Source organism: Bos indicus x Bos taurus, chromosome 11 (genome assembly GCF_003369695.1).
Source record: "Bos indicus x Bos taurus breed Angus x Brahman F1 hybrid chromosome 11, Bos_hybrid_MaternalHap_v2.0, whole genome shotgun sequence".
NCBI classification, from domain to species: domain Eukaryota; kingdom Metazoa; phylum Chordata; class Mammalia; order Artiodactyla; family Bovidae; genus Bos; species Bos indicus x Bos taurus.
Window position 1 is genome coordinate 105,821,548 of NC_040086.1, and position 22,357 is coordinate 105,843,904.

At 58.2% G+C, this 22,357-nt stretch overlaps 1 protein-coding gene across 10 annotated transcripts in view; it reads left to right on the forward strand.

The window, feature by feature from the left end:
• The first annotated feature begins 9,411 nt into the window (after positions 1-9,411).
• Positions 9,412-22,357, forward strand: part of CACNA1B (calcium voltage-gated channel subunit alpha1 B) — a 212,391-nt gene continuing 199,445 nt past the window's right edge. For all 10 annotated transcript variants that reach the window (XM_027557028.1, XM_027557030.1, XM_027557031.1 and 7 more), the window contains exons 1-3: positions 9,412-9,828; positions 10,854-10,959; positions 14,179-14,318. In XM_027557028.1, the coding sequence (XP_027412829.1) occupies positions 9,545-9,828; positions 10,854-10,959; positions 14,179-14,318 (530 nt within the window). In that variant the 5' untranslated portion in view covers positions 9,412-9,544. The remainder of the gene's footprint in view (positions 9,829-10,853; positions 10,960-14,178; positions 14,319-22,357) is intronic.

Genomic DNA, 22,357 nt, shown 5'->3' on the forward strand with positions numbered 1-22,357 from the left:
ACAGTTTAGAACATCTCATGCCTCTCACAGTTGGGAGGCTCTGAACAATCACGTGTGGCCGGAAAAACCTATTCAGGCAGGCTAGAGGACTTCCAAAGGAGTTTGTAGGTTAAACACTGTCACACCCAGGAATTATTAACTGGAGCTGTAAGCTAACTCTTTTTTCAGAGAGGTAGTGGGGGACAGCCCCCCGTAAAGTCAGAGGTGTAGGTGAAAGCACAAAGCAGAAAGTAGGCAGACTCTGGTTTGGGGGGTAGATTGCTCGAGAATTTCCAGGGAGACTCCTGAGGCTTGATCCCGCCTTTGCGTATGCCAAGCCTCCTTCCTCATGACCTTTGCCAGGGGCGGAGCTCGCTCCCCGCACCCTACATATTTCTGCGGGGATGCAGATCAGCTGGAGGGACGGGGGTCCCTCTCCTTCCCAGAGCCACTCTGGTCTCAGGTGCTGCTTGCCCCTGTGTGTTAAAATTCAACGTTAATTCTGTATGGAAACAAAAGTTCCTCCAAGTTCCTCTACTCGGCTCTCCATATGGGAGCATGACAGCCAGTGGTGGAGGCGAGACTTAGGAGGGGGCGCCACAGTCCCAACTTAGGAGCGGGCACCACAGTCCAACTTAGGAGGGGGCATCACAGTCCCAACTTAGGAGGGGGCACCACAGTCCAACTTAGGAGGGGGCACCACAGTCCAACTTAGGAGGGGGCATCACAGTCCCAACAGCTTCAAGACAGCAAAGTATGTAGGGATGACGTCTACCCGGGTGAAAGACCTGTACACGGAAAATTATGAGACATCAATGAAAGAAACCGAAGAAGACATAAATAAACGGAAAGATGACCCTTCATCCCCAGACCTCCTGTTCATGGACTGGAAAAGTTGATACTGCCATCTATCCAAAGATAGATGATACTATCCAAAACCATCTATAAATTCAACATAATCCCTATAAAAAATCCCAATGGCAGTTTTGGTAGAAACAGAAAAAACAATCCTATAATTACACGGAATCACAAAAGACCTCAAATAACTGAAGCAAACTTGAGGAAGAATAAAGATGGAGGACTCACACTTCCTGATTCCGAGCCAAACTACAAAGCTATAGCGATCAAACCAGGATGGCACTGGCAGAAAGGCAGACATGAACACTGACGGAACAGAATCAAGAGCCCAGAAACAAACCCCTGTGTATACAGTCAACGGATATCTGACGAGGGGAAAGAATACTTGAATACTCAATGGGGAAAGTTTAGTCTCTTCAATAAATGGGGTCGGAAAAACAATATTCACATGCAGATGAGTGGAAATGGGTCCCTATTTTATGCCACTCACAAAAATTAACTTGAATTAAAGATTTAAATGCAAGACCTGAAACCATAAAACTCCTAGAAGAAAACATAGGGGAAAAGTTCACTGACACTAGTCTTTGCAAAGATTGTTTGAATATGACAGCAAAAGCACAAGCCACAAAAGCAAAAACCAACAAATATGACTGTGTCAAACTGCAAAGCTTCTGCACAGCAAACCCTCAATGAAATGAAAGGTAGTCTATGGGACAGCAGAAAATATTTGCAAACCACATATCTGATTACTGATTAATATCTAAAATATTTAAGGAACTCTTATAACTCAGCAAAAAAAAAAAACAAACCCCAAGTAACCCAATTAAAAATGGGCAACGGATCTGAACATTTTTCCAGAGACAAGATACAAATAGTCAACAAGTACACAAAGAGTTGTTCATCATCACGAACATCAGAGAAATGCAGATCAAAACCACAGCGCACTATCACAGCTGCTGGAATGGCGAGCTTGGCGTGCGGCAGTCCATGGGATCACAGAGTCGGGCACGACTGGGCAACTGAACGCTGACAGCAGAGTGGCCATCAAAGAGACAAGAAGTAACAAGTGTAGGTGAGTTCAGTTCAGTTCAGTTCAGTCACTCAGTCGTGTCCGACTCTTTGCGACCCCATGAATCGCAGCACACCAGGCCTCCCTGTCCATCACCAACTCCCAGAGTTCAGTCAGACTCACGTCCATCGAGTCAGTGATGCCATCCAGCCATCTCATCCTCTGTCATCCCCTTCTCCTCCTGCCCCCAGTCCCTCCCAGTATCAGAGTCTTTTCCAATGAGTCAACTCTTCACATGAGGTGGCCAAAATACTGGAGTTTCAGCTTCAGCATCATTCCTTCCAAAGAAATCCCAGGGCTGATCTCCTTCAGAATGGACTGGTTGGATCTCCTTGCAGTCCAAGGGACTCTCAAGAGTCTTCCAACACCACAGTTCAAAAGCATCAATTCTTTGGCGCTCAGATTCCTTCATAGTCCAACTCTCACATCCATACCTGACCACTGGAAAAACCATAGCCTTGACTAGATGGACCTTTGTTGGCAAAGTAATGTCTCTGCTTTTCAATATGCTGTCTAGGTCGGTCATAACTTTTCTTCCAAGTGTAGGTGAGGATGTGGCCAAAAGGAGACCCTTGAGCACTGCTGGTGGAAATGTAAATTGGTGCAGCTTCTACGGAAAATATACAGAGATAGCTCAGAGAAGTAAACACAGACCCGCCGTGAGACCCAGCAGTTTCCCTTCCAGGTATTTATCCAGAGGTGGTCAGGACCTCGAAGAGGTATCTGCACTCCATGTTTCCTGCAGCATCAGCCACAACAGCCAAGACGCGGAAACAGCCTGAGTGTCCATCGATGGAGGCCTGGACAGAGGAGAAGTGAGATATAGATACACACACTGAAACACGTGAAGAACATTCAGCCATAAAAGAAGGAAACCCTGCTATTCGTGGCAACACGATACAGCTTGAGGGTATTGTGCTAAGTGAAGAAAGTAAGGCGGAGAAAGAGGAATGCTCTGTGACGTCCACAATATGTCAGGTCTCAAAAAGCTGGACTCAGAGCAGAATGGTGATTGTCAGGGGCTGGGGGGTGGGGAAAATGGGGAAACCTTGGTCAAAGAACAAACTGCAGTTGTAAGTTCTGAGGATCTTGTGCACTGTGTGGGTGACTACAGTTAATACTGCGTTGTGAACTTGAAAGCTAACAGAGTAGATCCGAAGCCTTCTCACTCCAAAACAAGCAGACGGACAGCGTGAGGTGGTGGAGGGCGATGCGCTAACTGAGCGTCCCGCGCCATCGTTCCACGGTGTGCACACACATCGGATCGTCACAGTGTGTGGCTAAACCCACGGTGTTACGTGTCAGTTGCATCTCAGTAAAGCTGGGGAAAGAGGGGAAGGAGTTGAAATGTGCCAGAGGGGAAGGTGGGAAGGGCCCTTCCAGCTTCTGGGAGTGGGCACCCAGCTTGGAGGACAGTGGAGCCTGGTTGCAAAGCCATCGCCAGCACGTGGTAGGAACAACTTGGCCTGTGAGGACCTCTTGGGGGATGGTGGGTGACACCCTCTGCCTGGTGTGTGAAACTCTGCAGTGCTGGCGCCTGTGGGGCATCCCTGAGGATTCCAGGTAAGTAGGACAGGGGAAGGGGCCATGGACCCCTGCCAGGAAGGGTGGGGGTGGGCAGGAGACCCCAAGTCCCAAGTCACAGGTGGGACAAGTGTTCTTGAGGCCCAGAGCAAGAGCCGTGTCGCCGCCCTGCTCAGCCTGGCCCTGACTCCCTCCCGCTGCCCGCGGCCACCCGTGCCTCTGCAGTGGGTCCTTCTCCCTCCCCTGGGTGAACCTTCACATCCACTCCTCCTCATTCCAACCTCAGCGCCCCTGCTCAGTCTCAGCTCTGATCTGGCCTCTGATTTCACTGAGAAGATCACAGTCCAGAAGCTGCCCCCTCCCATGCCCCCACTAACCAACTAGCCTGCTGTCCCTGCAGTAAGTCCCATCTGCCCTTCTGCTCAGGAGTGCCTGTCTCACCTCCAACAGCCTCGGCCCAGAAAGCGTGGCACATCCTTTCTGTTGAACCGGAACTTGTCTTTCTTTTGAGCCATTTCAACCAGCACACGAAGTCCAGTAACATCTGCTCCCTTAAATAACCCACAAGATACCCTCCATGACCTGTGTTTCCAGCGATGGTTCCATGTCTGCTTCTTTGGGGAAAACTCACTGAGCTGGCTGTGTCCACCTGTTGTATGCACGTCCTCATGAGCCACCCTCTTTTATTCACTCCACTCAGGCTGTTTCCCATTTCTCCTGGAAAATGCTTTTCTCAAGGGAACAGACACCTCTGTCTTTCATGCCAAGGAAAGTTAGCTGCCCAGATCTCTACAGCACTTGGCCGATAACTGTGACTTCTCGGTGGACACTGCCCCTCTCACGGCCCTGGGACACTGGACTCTGCGTTCCTCCCCTCTGAGGGCTCTGGGGCTCCTTCTGTCTCCCTTTGATCTGCTCCATCTTGCTGAGCACCCCAGGGGCCTCATCTCTCTATCAGCATTACTCCCTCCATGATGATGACTTTGATTCAGGCAGGGATGTGGCAGGTGGCACGTTTGAGGGACCGTGTGCCATGAGTTGCGCAGGGTGCAGTGAAACCTCAAGGGAAAGCTCTAATAACCCTCAGGCATTGCCATCACCCTCGGCAGGAACAAGGGGCAGGAGCAGAAACCTGGGCCTGGAGAGAGAAAAGGAGGGGAGGGGGTGCCTGACAGGAGAGGGCCCTCAGCTGGGGCCTAAAGCCCAGCCCAGGTGGCCAGTGGAGGGGCTGGGGGAATGGACTCTGACCTCACTTTTTCCTGCCTCCAGCTGGCCATGGTGCTCAACACTGGCCAAGCAGCACCAAGAGCCAGAGGCCAAGGGAATGAGCTCTGTGGTCTACATGTAACCAGGAAGGACCCTGGAGGTCTTCCCATGACAGACCACCTTGGGTCCCCCGTCTCTTGTTTGTAGAAAAGTTTCAGTCTCTTAGGCCTTCTCTGATATCAAAAAAAGCAAATTTAATCAGATAAGTGAGAAAATGCTGAAACGAAGTAGTCAAGGAAGACAATAATTTAGTCATAGAACAAAGTTGAGGACCTTTCATTCCTCCTCAAGGGCTGCAGATAACACCCTGAGCCATATCCTTGAGTTGTTTGCAGGTGCTGAAACCCCTGCCAGGTGGAGAGGCTAACTGACTGCTGCCTGTCAGCACGAAGACCCCAGAACAATTGGAACCAGAAGGTTCATGATGCTAATTCCCCAAATACTGCCTGGTTATCTCACCACCAACCAATCAGGAGTGTGCACAAGCTGCTCACACACGCTGAGACCCTCGCCCTTCGTCCTGCCTGGAAAACGCCTTCCCTGAGAGCCTTTGTGGATTTGGGGTCTTTGAGCCTGAGCTTCCTTGTTGGGCCCCATCCTGGACACCTTGCAATAAACGCTGCGCTTTGCTTCACCACAGCCCGCTGTTGGTAGGCTGACTTTACTGCCTGCAGCCGAGCTGACCCAAGTTTGGCTCGGTAACAGCGCACAGCACAGAGCAAAGTGGGAGGGGTGGAGGGTGAGGGGGCAGACAGGAAGTCTCCACACGGCGTCCAGAGTCCCACTTCAGCTGTGGCCTCTCCTCTGAGCTTCTGTCACGATATCTGACACGACCTCTCCACTTGTGTGAAATACAGAATCCCGTGGCCAGCAATCCCGTCTCAGTAAGGAGCATCGGTCAACAGTTCTCTTTCACATCTCACAATGGACACAGCAGCCCTTCAGTCAGCTCTGCAGGGGACCACTGTGCGTCACACCCCTCTCCGGGCTTCTGTGAGAATCTCCGGGCTGGCCTCCCCTTTCTCTCTGTGACAGGCCTCCCCGCAACTCCCAGCGGAGTGAGCCCTGGCATTCTTTGGAGCTACGTCTCCCCACCTCCGTGGACAGTGGGGGTCCCAGTTCTCACTGCGGTACATTCACTTCCCCACCCTCTTGAAGCCAGGAGTGGTACATGGCCCTGGTCTGCCCACTGGAGTTTGAAGATAAATTTTCTTCTCTGAGAGAACTTTCCTTTGTTATAAAACAATATCATTTTATTTATTTTTTGGAAATGTTTGTCCTTACAGGTGGCCAATAGGCACATGAAGAGATGCTCAGCATTGCTAATTATTAGAAAAATGAAAACCAGAACAAGTGAGGTGCCACCTCACACCAGTCAGAAAACCCACAAATAACAAGTGCTGGAGAGGGTAGAGAAAAAAGGGAGCCCTCCTGCACTGTTGGTGGGAATGTAAACTGGTGCAGCCACTGTGGAAAACAGTGTGGAGCGTCCTCAAAATACTGAAAATAGAGTTGCACACGATCCAGCAATCCCACTCCTGGATATGTATCCCCAAACCTCGAACTTGAAAAGATACACACACCCCTACGCTCACAGCAACACTGTTTCCAACAGGCAAGACATGGAAGCAACCTAATGTCCATGGACACGTGAGTGGATAAAGAAGGTGTGGTATGTACATACAATGGAATACTTGTTTGTTGCTGTTCACTTGATCAGTTGTGTCCGACTCTCTGTGACCCCATGGACTGCAGTATGCCAGGCCTCCCTGTCATTCCCTATCTCCTGGACTTTGCTCAAACTCATGTCCATGGAGTTGGTGATGCCATTCAACCATCTTGTCCTCTGTCGTCCCCGTCTCTTCTTGCCTTCAATCTTTCCCAGCATCAGGGTCTTTTCCGATGAGTCAGTTCTTTGCATCAGGTGGCCAAAGTATTGGAGCCTCAGCTTCATCGTCAGTCCTTCCAATGAATATGCTGGGCTGATTTCTTTTAGGATTGACTGGTTTGATCTCCTTGCAATCCGAGGGACTCTCAAGAGTCTTCTCCAGCACCACAAAAGGCATCAATTCTTCGGCACTCAGCTTTCTTTATGGTCCAATTCTCACATCCATACATGACTACTGGAAAAACTTTAGCTTTGACTAGATGGACCTTCATCAGCGAAGTAATATCTTGGCTGCTTAATACACTATCTAGGTTGGTCATAGCTTTTCTTCCAAGGAGTAAGCGTCTTTTAATTTCATGGCTGCACTCACCATCTGCAGTGGTTTTGGAGCCCAAGAAAATGAAGCCTGTCAGTGTTTCTAATGTTTCCCCATCTATCTGCCATGAAGTGATGGCACCAGATGCCATGATCTTAGTTTTCTGAATGTTGAGTTGTAAAGCCGGCGGCTCTATAGCGGGACTAATGGCGGCCTCCTCCAAGAGGACTTGTGCCACGTGCCATGACTGCGGCACTGCTGCTGCTGGAGCCCCTGTCCCTGGGGCAGGCCACTGCTGGCCCACGCCTCTGCAGGAGACTCTCAAACAAACACTCAAAGGCAGACCTGGCTCAGCGTCTTGTGAGGGCCACTGCTCCTTCCCTCTGTCCTGGTGCTCGCAAGGTTTGTTTGTGCACTCCAAGCATCTCTGGTGGGCACGGGGTTTGACTTTAAGTGGACTGTGCCCCTCCCACCGTCTCCTTTGTCCTTGGTTGTGGGGTGTCTCTTTTTGGTGGGTTCCAACATTCTCCTGTCAATGGTTGTTCAGCAGCTAGTTGCAATTCTGGTGCTTTTGCAGGAAAAGATGACCACGTGTCCTACTCTGCCATCTTGAAACAGAAAATATAACGGAATACTACTCAGCCATACAAATGACATAGTGCCATTTGCAGCAACAGGGATGGACCCAGAAGTCGTCATACTAAGTAAGTCAGACAGACAGAGAACAGAATATCACTTATATATGCAATCTGAAATATGGTGCAGATGAACTTCTCTAGGGAAAAGATACAGTCTCATAGACACAGAGAACAGATTTGTGGTTGCCAGTGGGGAGGAGGGTAGGAGAGGGATGGATTGGGAGTTTGGGGTTAGCAGATGTGAACTATTATACAGAGATATAAATGAATCACTGTGCTGTACACCAGAAACTAACACAACTTTATAAATCAACTATACTTTAAAAAAATGTCCTTTTTACACATGCTTGTTCCTTCCTATCTGAGATGGTGGTATACAGACATGATGCCTCATGCTATGGCAGCCACCCTGGGCCGTGAAGTGACGAGTTTGAGGACAAAAGTGTACATGGTGACATGGGGAGGGAAGACCGATGGGAGGGTCTGTGTTCCTGAAATGGCACACTTCATGACTTGATTGAGGAGGTTAAAACTACAGTGCACGGTCCCACCTGGGAGCCGGGCTGAATACGTCCCAAGTGATGCCCGCACCGCACCCTGCAGTCTGCTCCCCACTGAGTGGCCAGAGGGATCTTTTTAGAGGAGTCAAAGGACGACTTGTCTGTTCCAAACTCTCCTCTGACTTCCCATCACACTAAAAACGGCAGCCAGAGGCCAGACCTCAGTCTGCCTGGCCCCGAGAGTGCCATCCCCGAGTCTCTGCACTCAGCGTCCTGTCTCATTCTTCATTCAGGTCCACTCAAGGACCGTTTCCTGAAAGTCGCCTTCTCTGACTCCTATTCCGTTTTCACAGCCCTGCTGCCGATGCTGTGGTGGTGCTGACTGGCTGTTCGTGCGCTGGTGGAAGGGACGCTTGGCTTACGGCCTCTGTCGCTGATTCGGGAAAGGCTTCTTATTTGAACATTGTGAGGTCCGGATGAGCAAATAGTGTGTGAATCCAGGAGAACAAGGCTGGGCACAAATAAACCCTGTGTGAACACTGCCCTTGTATAAGAACGTCTGCTCCCTGAAGGCAGAGCTGGAAGCTTAGCACCTGGCATCTAATAGTGCTTGGTGGAGATTTTGGCTGAATAGCATACAACAAGTTCTCTTTAAATTTTTTTTGAGGGAATGGTGGAACACAGGAATCTCTGAATTGAGGTTTTGGAGCTGATTCAGTGTGTGTTGATGGGAAGGTCTAGGACACGACTGAGGGAGGAGGGGCCCAGGAGAGGGCTGTGCATTCTGAAAACCCGAGACCAGGAGTTGACAGCATCCTCTCTTTTGACGCCGAAGACCCTGAAATGAAGGCAGGAGAGAACCTGGGAGTCAACGTCTTCTTGGAAGAGCCCGGTGATCACAGCGAGGGGGAGGGGAGTGGGCGATGTGGCCGCTGGGAGAAGTGAGGTGTGGAAAACCTGGGGAACAAGGGCCTCCCTCTCCCCACTTTGGGCGACAGCAGCTCGGAGCTGGCCATGCCTCCGGGGTCCGGGGGTGTCGTTTGCGCGGCTCAGCTAGCCGTCGAGGACTCAGCCCCGCCCAGCTCCTCGTCTCAGCTGCCCAGTTCAGCATCTGGTCAGTTGCTGGCCGGGAGCGAGGCGGGACGCGCGGAGGGCGCACACTCACCGCTCTCGCGCAGCCGGGAGGACCCGGGGGCCGAGGCGCGGTCCCCAGGGCCGGCGGCTGGACGGGGCTAGGGGACAGGGCGGGGGCGGCCAGCTGGGGGCGGGGCGGGCGCGATCCGGGCGGGCGGGGCGGGCGCGGATTGGCTTGGCGCCACCACGTGACCGGCCCCATATAGGGCGTGGCGCGGGCGGCGGAGTCGGGTGCGGCGGCTGCCGGCTGGGCGAGGTCTGGTGCGGGTCCGGCGGCTCCGCGGCTGCTCCGCTAGAGCGCAGGGCGCACCTCGCGCCTTCCGATCCCCGCGGGGCCGCCGGGCCGGGGGATGCGCTCAGCGCCCGGGAGCCATGGTCCGCTTCGGGGACGAGCTGGGCGGCCGCTATGGGGGCCCCGGCGGTGGGGAGCGGGCGCGGGGCGGCGGGGCCGGCGTTGCGGGCGGCCCGGGCCCCGGGGGGCTGCAGCCGGGCCAGCGGGTCCTCTACAAGCAGTCGATCGCGCAGCGCGCGCGGACCATGGCGCTGTACAACCCCATCCCGGTCAAGCAGAACTGCTTCACCGTCAACCGCTCGCTCTTCGTCTTCAGCGAGGACAACGTCGTCCGCAAATACGCCAAGCGCATCACCGAGTGGCCATATCCTGCCGGGTGCCGGGCCGGGTGGGGGCCAGGGGCTCCCGAGGTCGCGGGAACGGGAACGGGGCGCGGCGTCCGGCGTCTGCGCCTTGCGGGGTCTGGGGGGGCGGCCTGGGCCGGGGGCCTGGGAGGGGGCCGGCCGCATGCTGCGCCCAGTGGCCATCTTTCCCGGGGCTGGAGGAGGGTGCGCCCTGGGGAGAGGCGCATCGGGTCGTTCGGCGAGGAGGGGGCGGGGCGGATTCCGGGCCCTCTCGGCGCGCCGCGTGTGCGTGCGTGTTTGTGTTTCTCTGTGTCTGTGTGTGGTCGTGGTGGCGGCGGCCGCGGGAGCGGGCTGGGCGCTGGGCGGAGCCCCCTGCCCCTGAGCTCGTCCCTTCTCTCCCTCGATGCCGGCGCAGAGCGCGTGGCCAGCCTGGAGGGCACCCGAGGGCGAATCGGTGTCCGTGTAGGTGTGAGCGCCGGGTGGAGGCGAGCCCGTGCGCGCGCCTGACTGCAGGTGCCTGAGTGTGTGAGGGCAGAGCGTGAACCCAGTGCTGCGCGTGCGTGCGCTCGGGACTCTCGGTACATGGGTGTTCACGTGCCTGTGTAGGTACATGTGGCTGCGTGTCTTTAGGTAGGAGTGTGCGCCTGCGCGGGGTCCTTCCGTTGCGCGCGGGGGGCTCAGGGCCCCCTCCCTCGGGGAGCGGGCGTCAGGCGGAGCCGCGGAGGGAGCGCTGTCCGCGGTGCTGACGGCCACGGGGACGTGCTGAGGGGCTGGGAGTCGGGCGGTGCCGCTGAGGGGCGCTGTCCGCGGTGCTGACGGCCGCGGGGACGAGCTGAGGGGCTGGCGGCTGCGACTGCGGAGGCGGCCCTCGCGGCGCCCCGAGGATCGGGGAGGATGGGGGCGGAAGGGTGGGGTGGGCTCCGGACCTGGTCATTCTCAGCCCCTCTGGAGGCGGCCGGGCCCGGCTGCTGCACTGCGCGCTGCCGGCCTTGGCGTCCTCGCCTCTCCTCTTTGGCGCCTCCTGGCCAGTCCTTAACCCACGCACTCCGTTTGAGTACATGATTCTGGCCACCATCATCGCCAACTGTATCGTGCTGGCTCTGGAGCAGCACCTCCCAGACGGAGACAAGACGCCCATGTCTGAGCGGCTGGTGAGTGCTGTGGCGGCGGGGCCTGAGGGCGGGGCGTGCGGTGGCGGCAGCTTGTCTGATTCTGGGACTCTTCAGGACCCATGACGGGACAGCTCCCTCGGGCTGGGTAGTCTGGGCATCTAACACTTCCCTCAAGGGTCAGGAGGAGTGGGACAGCCCGCTCAACCCCTGCTGGGGACCGGTGGCTTGAGGGAGGCCATTTTAGCCGGCAGCTGCTCTGACCAGTGACACTAGCCATCCCTACACCTAAGAAACTCAGAGCTAATGCTGGCACGTGAGAGGGGCCTTCACGACGGCCCAGGGTCTGGAATGCTGGGCTGCCCCTGTCCCTCCAGGCTGTGGTGGGCTTTGGCCCAGGTGCAGCCCTGGTTATCTCCCTCTCTGGCTCTGCCTGGGACTCCTTCCCTGTGGGGCCTTTGCTTCCCATGGGATGCACTCCTTCCCAGGCTTTCTTCCTAAACATCCCCAAACATAGTTCTCACCTGCTCCTACCAGGAGCTCCCAGACCCCATATTTCCCCTGTTGAAGCACAGAGCCCACAGGAACCAGAGTGCTAGGTCAGGGCATCTGGAGGGGCTGGGGCAGAGGCAGGGTGCTTTTTTAGGAGGCAAGCCCCATTCTGAAGGTGAGGCTACATCTTCTAGCCCCCAACGTCCCAGCTGCCTTGGCCCCTCTGCCTGGGCTTGATGTGGGCTCACTGGGGCCTGAGAGACTGAGCTTCAGAGCAGAGAGAAGGAAAAGCACATACAGGGGCTGGAGAGGGAGCCTGGGGCCTGGCTGGAGACTGCTGCAGTCCTGGGGTCCCCGAAGACGGAGACACTTCTGGGGGCACCAGCTGTCCAGAGGCTGAACCCTTTTCTCCACATCCTGGCGAGTGACTGTTCTTCCAAACTTCTTTCCTTTACTTCAGCAGAGATAAGCATTGATGAAGCAGAGCCTGTTCTGTGCTTGGTGTGGAACTTGAACTTCAGGCCAAGGGGTGAAGCAGAGGAGACAGAGTAGGCTGCCCTGGGGGTGTTCTACTTTGGGTGGGCACCTCGAGAAGGCAAAGAAGTGACAGCCAGGGTGGTCAGCCAAGAGATGGGGGTTTGTGGGTTGGTTGTTTCTCTTGGCACAAGAATGGCTGAGGGATTTCAGTTGTGGGTTTGGAGGGGAGGGTTGTGAAGGGCATCCTGACAGAGTGGAGGGTGGTCCCCGTGGGTGACTCCTGCCCAGACGTGGAGCTGGACAGGCTCACTTGCCCTCTCTGGGGCCCAGGTTCCTGCCAGTGGGGGGCCCCTGACCTGCTGTGAGCTTGGTGGTGGTGCCCGTTCTGAAGGCTGGAGAAGAGGGTGAAAGTAAGAGGAAACTGGGGTTTCTGGCAGGGAGCCTTGAATGCCAGGCCACAGGGCGTGGCAGGGGTGGGGCCAGAGGGAGGCAGGCTGGGGGTGGCAGGGGCAGTCAGGCTTGGGCCTTCCCCCTGGGCAGCAGGCTTGAGTGGGCCAGCTTGCCTCCAGCCTCACAAGTGAGGGACAGTTTGCTTTGTGGTAATGGGGGTCTGTACACTTGTAAGGGTTGAGGGTTGAGCAGAATGTGCTCACCCCAGCAAGGCCTGGCGGCCCTGGGATGGATGGAGGCTGAACACAGAGGGCCTGGGGAGCAGGCGCAGTGGTGGTCCAAGGTCAGGTCTGGAGGCTGGTGTTGCTGCCAGAGGCTGGGAGGGGCTTTGTGGTGCAGAGGTGCCTGCCCTGGGGTGGGGCCTCCACAGCTCTGCTTCCCACCCACCCATCAACTTCCCACGTGGCCTTTAGCTGGAGTCCCCAGCTCGCAGTCTCATCCCTCCCCCGAGCCAGCCCTTGCCGAGTGTGGTCAGGGGTGGGGCTGGGAGCAAGCGGTCTGGGAAGGGGCCCCACCCCATCTCCTCGTGTTGGTCGGCTCTTCTCCCACAAACCCAGAGTTGCTCTGAACACGTTTGCTGGGGCCTCATGTTTATTCAGGGTAGGTGGTCGGCAGCCTCTTCTCTTGGGGAAAGGGGACCCTCTGACTAAACCAGACCAGAAGCGTTGGGGAGGGAATATCCTCATGAGTCAGCATCAGGATGGTAGGATGGGGGAGCTGGGCTGTGATGGACGCTCTACTGCCTGGTCCCTGGGGGCAGCAGCTTCTGCTGCACGCTGCTACCAGCAGCCATGGGCCAGGAGGCCAGGCTGAGGGTTCCCTAGGTCGGACATGAGAGCCCTGGAGCCCAGGCTCCCTGGGGGAGGAAGGCACAGGCAGCCCCCACAGGAGTCAGCCTGGCTCTCCCCTCCCTGGGCCCTGAGGCCAGGCCTCTCCCTGGCCGAGCAGCCTCTGGGTGGCAGGTCCCACAGTCCTGAGAGCAGGACCTGCCTGCCTCCTCTTTGTCCCCTTCTGTGTCCGTGGTCTGCGCTCAGGCTGTTTCCCTTGCTGACCCTCCTCCTCCAGGGCCCACTTGGTCTAGCTCCTGGGGTCACCTGCACAGAGGCTCTGTCTGCCCCCCGCCCCCAGCGTGTGATGTCCCAGTGCTCCCTGAGTCCCCGCAGCCCATCCTCACGTGCTTGGCACCAGGCGGGCCCGGGCCATTGGGGTTCTGTGCTCCCCTGTCCCAGTTCTGCGCTCTGTCGTCTCCACCCGGAACTCCTGTCCCAGTCACCCAGCTGGATGCCTCGCCCTGCAGAGGCTCCCTGAGGCCTGCCGTGCTTGCTCGCCACAGAACGTGCGTGTTTTGAATATCCAGCAGGTGTGTACTGAGTGAGCGAGCGGGTCCTGGGCTGTGCTCCAGGGAGCTGGGCGTGGTCCCTGCTGTGGTTCCAGCCCACGGTCGGACCCAGGTCACCTCTGGCTGGAATCTGGCTCTGCCTCTAACAAGCTGCGAGTCTCTGGCCCAGTTCCTTGGCCTCTCTGTGCCTCAGCGCCCCCTCGGATGGGGAGACAGCAGTGCCCAGTGCCTGCGGGACGGTATGAGTGTTGCCCTGGTGATTGCAGGAAGCCCTCACGTGTTGTTATTGGCACTCACTCTGCGGCAGGGTGTCGGGCGGGAGCCCCTCCTCACGTGCCTGGGTGTCACTGGCCGTGGGGACGGGGCCACCTCTGCGTCGGGGGAGCCTGGCGGAGAGCTCCGAGGCCCGTGCTGAAAGGGCCGTCGGGGGTGTCGTGGCAGGGCTGGGGGTCCTCACCGGCCGTGTCCGGGCGGCGGTGACCCTGCTCTGCACTTCTCCTCAGGACGACACGGAGCCCTACTTCATCGGCATCTTCTGCTTCGAGGCTGGGATCAAGATCATCGCGCTGGGCTTTGTCTTGCACAAGGGCTCCTACCTGCGGAATGGCTGGAACGTCATGGACTTCGTGGTGGTCCTCACGGGGTAGGTGCTGGGCCTGGGTGCCCTGTGCACGGAGTGGGCTCGGGCAGCAGTGTCCACGCTGGGGTCCTCACGGGGTAGGTGCTGGGCCTGGGTGCCCTGTGCACGGAGCGGGCTCGGGCAGCAGTGTCCATGCTGGGGGCCAGTGCTTCTTGGTGTTCCTCACGGGTGGGTGCTGGTGGACAGGCATTGTTCTTTCCCGGGAAGAGCCTGGGCTGTGATCTTGGCTGAGGTGACGTCGAGGAGATTTGTCCTCGGCAGAGCTTGCTTGCAGAGCTGCTGGTGCTGTGGTCAGGTCCACAGGGCAGGAAGGGCACTGGGCCTGATTTTGTAAATCCTGGGCTGCAGCCTGGCCTCTTTCACCCCATGACCTGTGGGCACATGTGCGCTTCCGAGTCTCCTGCCTGAAGCGTTTGTGGGCACGTGCTCCTGGAGCTGTGCTTTGGTGAGGCTGTGCCTCTGTAGTCACAGCTTCTGCTTCCAGGAAGGTGCTTAATCAGTGTCCCATCCCCCACTTTCCTTCTCAAATAGACTCTAATAATTACCAGTTTGTGGTTCCCAAGCTATCCAGGAGATCCAGAAAGTTGCCTGAGGCTGGGCCGGGGAGGGGGAGGAGAGTGGGCAGAAAGCCTCCTCATCACAGGGCCCCCTGCCTTCAGGGCCTCAGTCTCTCCACCTGCCTGATGGTATTCAGGGCCTCTGCCCTGTTCTGAGGTTGAGCTGCCATTGCCCCGGCTCTGGGCTGCCCTCCACCTCTGGCTGGGGTGGGGGTTAAGTGCCTGGAGTTTGCTCCAGAAACCTGTTTGCACAGCCCAGGTCCCAGAGGCCCCACCCCAGGGACTGCAGCCACTCCTCCTGGAGCTTTGTGGTCCCAGGGAGGCTTGGAGCCCCACAGTGGCCCATAACTCTCCTTGCAAGGGACAGGTAGCTGTGGCCAGGGCTCCTGTGCTACATGTGAGGATAAACAGACTTGGCTACATGGCCTCTGGGCTCCAGATAAGACCCTCAGTGCAAGCCCCCCTGAGTCCCCTGCCCCATCCTCGGAGGCCGGCTCTCTGTCTGCTTGAGGTGCTGCTGGTGGCTCCAGCGGTGTCTGTGCCATGCCCAGCACAGGCCAGAATCGAGGTGCCTCACTTTCAGAGGGTCTCTCCCTGGAGATGACTGAGGGGCTGGTGGGCCTCATGCCTCAGCTCCTTCCTGGCCTTTGCGCCTGTGGCACCAGCCTGTCACTGACTCTGATCAGATGGGCACCAGTGAAATTGGATATAATAGGCTGGGCAACTTTCTAATCTGTTCCATTTTCCCTAATGACCAAGGAGGGAAGGGAGCAGGGAGCCTTTTGTTGGGAGGCGTGCCATCCTGCCGTGTGGCGCTCACCGTCCACACCCGTCTGCTGCCTGAGGGCAGGCGGCCGCGGGGGCTTGTCCAGAGAGCCCTCGGAGGTCCCACTGATGGGGCGTGGAGGCGAGTGTGGGCCCTCGGCGGGCAGGGTACGCCCTGTAGTCCACTGGGCACTGCGTGGGCTGTCGACAGATGTCACGGGCTGTTTACGCCTTTCTCCTTCTCGACCCGTGTCCCTGAGGATGTTGGTGTCGTATTTTTTAGAGTGTCCCCAGAGCGTAGCTCGGGGCAGGCCCCCAGGAGGGTCAGGGAGTGTCTGCTGAATTAATGGTCTATTGAACCTCGGGTGCTCTGTGCTCGAGCCACCTGGGAGCTGGTGAGGGTGGTGGGACCGGGCTCTGGGAATGCTGTGCATGGTGCTGTTTGGGCTGCTGGGAGCATGGCAGGGAGGTCCGCACCAACCCCTTGGCAGGACCCTTGAGTCTTCCAACAAACATATCCTGATTCCAGATTCAGGGAGCCTGGTCCCCCCGTGAGGGCTGGGAGACCTCCAAGGACAGCTGCTTTCTCTTGCCTGTTGACCACTCTCCTGGGCTCACCTTCCTGGAGCCCCAGCAGGGGGATCCCACGGGTCCCAAGACCATAACCCTGCCCCCAGCCTGGCCTCGGAGATCCTGCCCTGAGTCCATCTGTTTCTCCATCTCCTCTCCCACCTTCACGTGCGCCCCTATCCCTCCCCGCCCTCTCTGTGTCTGTCCCCCCTTCTCTCTCTTTCTCTCTCTCTCCCTTTCTTAATCTCTTGTGTGTCTGTCTCCCCATTTCTAAGCTTCTCTGTATCTCTGCTTTTTTATCTCGTCTTCATCTTCTCTATTTCTTCACCCCTCGATGTTTCTCCATCTCAGTACTTTTGCTCTCTCTCTCTGATTCTTCCTTTGCCTTTCTCTGTTTGTTCTGTGCCTCTCGTATGGGTCATGAAGTCTCTGCTCTCACTGTCTGTGAGAGGAGGGCTGGGAGTTGGCACTGATGGTTTCCAGGCTCCCTCTCTCTGCACCTTGTCCGCAGGGATTGTTCTGGGTTGGGAGGGAAGCCCCCAGATGGGGAGGGTGGTCTGTGTGCCACGGGGGCTCACATGCTGCCCAGAGTCACGTGGGGGAGTTGCTCCGCTGCTCTTGCTTGCAGCACCCGGGGACTGGCGATGTGTGTACACGTGTATGTATGCATGTGTGCACACATATATGCCTGGACTGCATGTGTGTGCATGCACACATGTATACGTGTGCATGTGCGCACCCATGCACACGCGTGCATCTGTTCATGCACACACGCATCCGTGCATTGCATGTGCACATGTGTGTATGCCTGTGCACGTGTGCGTCCGTTCAGACATGCATGTGCACACATGTGCATATGTGTGCACACATGCATCTGGGCACCCATGTGTATGTGTGCATGTGCACAGCTGTGTATGCACGTCTGTGTACGTATGTGTGTGTGTGGTGCATGATAGAAGGGGGCCTTGTCTGCTTTTGGGGTGAGTGCTGGGCCTGGGGAATCCAGAGAAGAGCCCTAGCCCTCCTGAGCCGAGGCGCCTGTGGGCAGCCACGGGGCACTGCTCCTCGTTACTTTGTTGTTTTTAATTAGGGTTTACTTAATTGGTACTCAGAGGGCTGGAAGCCCCACGGTGAACAGGGAAGGCCACGTTGCCTGGTGAAGCCTGACTTGTCCCCGAGGCCAGCTGGGCTTGCTTCTGCTTCTGGGGCTGGCATCCGGGCGTGGGAGGTGCCCTGGATGGGACTTGGCCCTACCCTGCATCGGGGAAGCCTCTTAACCTCTTACACTCCCCTGTGAACTATGCCTGGGCACACCCTTGGCATTGCGGGGGGCGAGCGATACAGCACCCAGTCCTGCCCGCGGAGCGGGGGAGGGGCTGTCCTGTCTGCGCATGTCTGTCTGCACATTGTTTCTGTCTGCACAGCCACTTGAGCTGCCCTCGTCCGCTGCTGACCCACCCACTGGCCATCCCTTGATTGCTATTTATTCAGAATCGGAGCTGAGGACACAGCAGTGAGCAAGACCCCCGGCCCCTGCCCTGCGGGCCGTGTTCCCAGGGGACCTGGTCTCCCTGGCCCTGCTGTGTTCCCTCTAGGTGCCCAGAGGCTCAGCAGGGGAGGAGGGTGCAGGCCCATGGCCACATCGTGGGGCCTGGGGGCGGGTGTGCTGTGGAGACCACACCTCACTGACAGTACAGGCTTCATGTTCCCACGTAGGAAAGGGGTTAAGGAGAACACGGCATGGTCTGGACAGCTGCGGCTTGGGGTAGGCTCAGTAGTAAGGGGCTGAGCCCTCTAGACATTTGGTGAGAGGCCATGGCTGACGGTGTCAGTACCAGAACACAGGCGTCTCCATGGCCTTTAGAGCTCAAGATCAGACAGGACCCCCAGGGGAAGGATCTAGAGAAGAAGCTGTCCGTGGGTGAGCCTGGGGACTCCAGAGCTGGTAGGTTGGGACTGGCCAGTGAGGTGGGTGGGGTCGGTGTTTTAGGGAGGAAGGGCGTGTCCTTCTCGAGCGGGGGTGCGGGGAGGGTGGGCCACCGAGTGCAGCGGCAGGCAGCCTGCGGGTGAAAGGGTCCTTGCGGATGGCCTGCGTGGAGGCTCCTGCAGGCCCGGAGGGCCCGTGGTGGGCACCCAGGGCACCTCTTCCACCTTCAGGGGAGTTTTTCAGCAAAGCCAGGCAGATTACTGGGCAGTGGTAGGAGGGAGAGGAGGGGCAGAAGGTTTTATCAGGTGGGGGCCACAGCCTGGCCCTGGAGGCAGGACAGCGGCGGTGCAGCTGGAGCGCTGGAGTGACGTCTGGGTGGACGAGGGCAGCCGGGACCCTGCAGTCCATGCTCACCTCTCTGTGACTTCAGTACACCAGAGGTGGAGCTCAGTGTGTGCGCTGGGTTGTCAGATGCGAAAGCAGGGATGGGGTGAGAGTGCTCTGCGTGCCCGTCAGCTGAGGCTGGCATGGGAAGCAGGTGGTGTGCAATGGAGGGATGGGCCTGTGGGCAGCGTGAGTGAGGACGCTGCGGCCCGGCCTCTCGCTCTCTCCTGGGCTCCCCTGGCTGGTCACCTTCCCTTCTCTCCCCGTTGACCCTCTGGCCAGCTGCCCATCCCCTCGTTCATGTGGAAGGTGTCTGTCAAGTGCCCTGGTTGCTAGGGACACAGCAATGGACATGGAGGCTGCATTTCCCGGGGACACAGGCGACAAGCAGCCTGTCCACGTGGGTGTGAAGTGCAGTGATGAGCAGGAAGCTGGGTGGCAGGAGTGAAGTTCCTCTTCGTGGGGTTCAGGGAAGGTCCTTAAGAAGGACCTTGAGCAGAGCAGTAGGTGGGAGGGGGTTGGGCGTCCTGAACCTGGGAGGGGGCATGAGGCAAAGATGCTGGGAGGCCGTGGGGGCCGCTTGGGGCTCTGGGTGCAGGGCCTGACCTGGGTGGGGTGCTGACGGTGGGGAGCAGTGCCCAGGAGGAAGTGGTGGGCTTGGGCTGGCTGGGCTGTGGGAAGCACTGCTGCTTGGAAACTTGCTGGCATCCCGAGTGTGGCACGCGTGTTGCCTGCCTGTCCTAACTGCTGCTGTGCCCACCCCTGCACTTTTGCCCTCCCCATCCCCAAGGGAGCCCCTAGACCAGCCTTTGGTCCCAAGGGGTTGATTGCAACTTGGAATCGGGGCAGGGTCCTCTCAGACCATGAAGACTTGGGCCCAGAGTCCCCCGCCAGTTATGGCCCAGCCTGGAGCTTCCCTTGGGGAGAGGAGAGGTCTGTCCCAGCTCGGGCAGGTAGCTCCCTGCGGACAGTTCTAACCACAGCGTCTCATTTTACTCCAAATTAAGCTGGGATTTCTTTTCAGGACATGTAATTAGAACTCAGGGTCTCCTGTCGCTGGTCTGAGCCTCCCGCGTTGCCTAGGGAGGGATGTCTGTGTCCACGCCCTGCCCTGCCTCCCCAGAACACGGGCCTGGCTGGGGCCGCTGCCAGAGGGCGTGGGAGTGTGGTCCCGGGGGGCCGGGCCCTGGGGAATACTACCCTGGGCGAGGAGCAGTCCAGCACGTGAGGGCCAAGGTGAGCAGGGAGCCTGTGCCCACGTATGGGAGCCAAGGGCACCGTGCCTAGCCCCAGGTGGCCAGTGACACTGGGTCTGGACGTGGACTGACCTCGGCTCGTGGCCTCGGGCTCTAGAGCTCACGTGTGGGGCCGGAGCGCCCGTGTGGGCTCTTCCTCTGTCCCATGATGCGGTCCTGCCGACGGGGTCTCTGATGCCTGCTCAGGCTGGGGGTATGCTGGACCTTCTCTTCTATCCTCACCTGAGGCTGGGAATCGCTGGGATGGGGAGGGGCCTGAGTTCTGACCAGTGGCCCTTGGAGCAGCAGAGGGAGGCTGTTGGGGCCCGCATCTTTAAACTCTCCCCAGGCAGCATCCCGGAGGCATCGCTGATAATTCAGAACAGGCTTGGCCGCTGGGTCTGCCTGGCTCCCAGGTGCCTGCCTCCTGCCAGTGGCCCCACTGGGCTGCCAGCCCCGCGCTGGCGCCAGAGGCAGGGGTAGGGGGTTCCCCGCCTCCCTCCGTCTGCACCCCCCCCGCTGGGTGTCCGCTGAGGGCGGCTCATTCCACTGCTCACCTCTCAGTATCTTTTCTCCTGGTTCCCTCCCCCTTCTTCCTATGCTTTAGGATTCTTCACACCCTCCTGGAGGGCTGTGGGGAGCCAGAGCCAGGCCCTTCCTGGCTGCTGCCTGCAGATGTCACACCATGTGCTGAAGGAGAGCCCGCTCTGCCCATCTCTAAGGGCCTGGCGATCCTGGCAGGACAGGGGCTGCAGGCTGCCAGCCTCAGGCCCGGAGCTCCGCTGTGCTGCACTGCGGGGTCCTGGGTGCTGGGCCCCCTGGGGCTGTTGCAGCTGGTGCCAGAAGCATGCTGAGCCCGTGTGCCTCTGTAGAGGCATGGTAGTCACTCAGTCATGTCCAGCTCTTTGCAACCCTATGGACTGTAGCCTGCCAGGCTCCTCTGTCCTTGAAATTCTCCAAGCGAGAATACTGGAGTGGGTTGCCATTTCCTTCTCCAGGGGATCTTCCCGACCCAGGGATTGAACCTGGGTCTCCTGCACTGCAGGCAGATGCTTTGCCATCTGAGCCACCAGGGAAGCCCACCCTCTGCAGAGGTGGCAGGGAGCAACTGCTCATCTATCCATGTATCTTGTGCCTGGTGTGCCTGCAGAGGTCACAGGAGGTCAAGTTCATGCTTCCTGGGAGTGGGAGTGTTTGTCTGTGGCTGGTGGATATTCCTGCAGCTGCTCAGGCGGGTGAGGCAGCTGGGCACTGGACTCTACCTTCGTGTTCAACTCGAGGTGCCTCCCCTTACTCCATTTCACGCTGGTGAGCCCAGAGCTGCAAATTCACAGGAGGTGAGCATGTTTGCTAATGTCCTCTTGTGTTGCTAGGTCTGGACTGGGAAGAGGCCGGAGAGCAGGTCCTTCTTGGCTGAGCGGTGGGGAGCCGCTGGGAGGGGCCACTTCCTTCCCTGCCACAGCCCGTCTGAGTCACACAGACCTGGAACCTGCGGACCCCCTGCAGGCCGCCTGCACAGGCCCCTGGCTGTCCTGTCTTCACCCGGCTGGCCGCCCCACTGTGCCCCACTTTCTCCAGGTCTCAGCCTCTCTGGGGAGCCCCTCTCGGAGCCCTCATCACTCCAGCCGGTGGCTCCCTCTCTGCTCCCAGAGTATAAGAGCCCATGTACCCGGGGCTGCTGCTTTCAGCGGGATGGGATGTGGGTCTGTGTTTCTCTGCCTGGCGGCCTCTCTGCCCTGGTCTTGTCCCAGGGGCTTCCCTCCTGGCCGGCTCCACAGATGGACTTTCCCTCGCAGAACCTTCCCCTTAGCTTGGGCGCCACACAGATGCCTGAGACGGGGGTCAGGGGCTGAAACAGCAGGTGTTTGCTGTCTCAGTTTGGAGGCTGGATGTCTAAGATCAAGGTGCCCGCAGGTGCACCTTGGGGAGGTGTCTTCCTGCCGGTAGGCAGCTGCCTCCCCACTGTGTCTTCCCGGGCCGCTTCTCTGTGTGTGCAGACACAGGTCTCTGGTGTCTCTTCCTGTTCTGTTAAATTAATCCTTTAAATTAAAGCCCATCCGTAGGACCTTGCTCAACCATTTACCTCCCAAGAATCCCATCTCCAGATACAGTCCCACTGGGAGTCAGAGCTTCAGCAGAGGAATCTGGGGGGACACAGGTTAGTCTGCACCAGGCTGCGCTCAGACCCCAGGCTCCTCTGATGAGCCTTGGTGCCCCAGTTCCCCGTGTGCAGCGAGTGTTGCGGGACTGAAAGCCAGCGGGGGAGTGGGGACCCCCTCAGCCCCCACGGGCTCAGGAGGCACGTGACTGATCCCGGGCGTCCGCGTGGCTTCCAGTCGGGGTATGCGGTGTCTGTGGTGTGGTGGGCCCAGGTTGGTTGTCCGTAGGTCCTTTCTCACTCCTCGCGGTCGGTCATCAGCCTCCGGGGTCTGGCAGCAGGGACTGTGGACTGAGGTGGCTGAAGGCAGGGCTGCCCTCTGCCCTGGACCCGCTACAGCCTGGACTGGGGCAGGGGCTGGGGGAGGGCACCGCTGAGCCCATGGGGGTCAGAGGGCGTCCTGGGTGTCCTGTAGCCACCTGTCTGAGGGTGGGCATCCCCGAGGG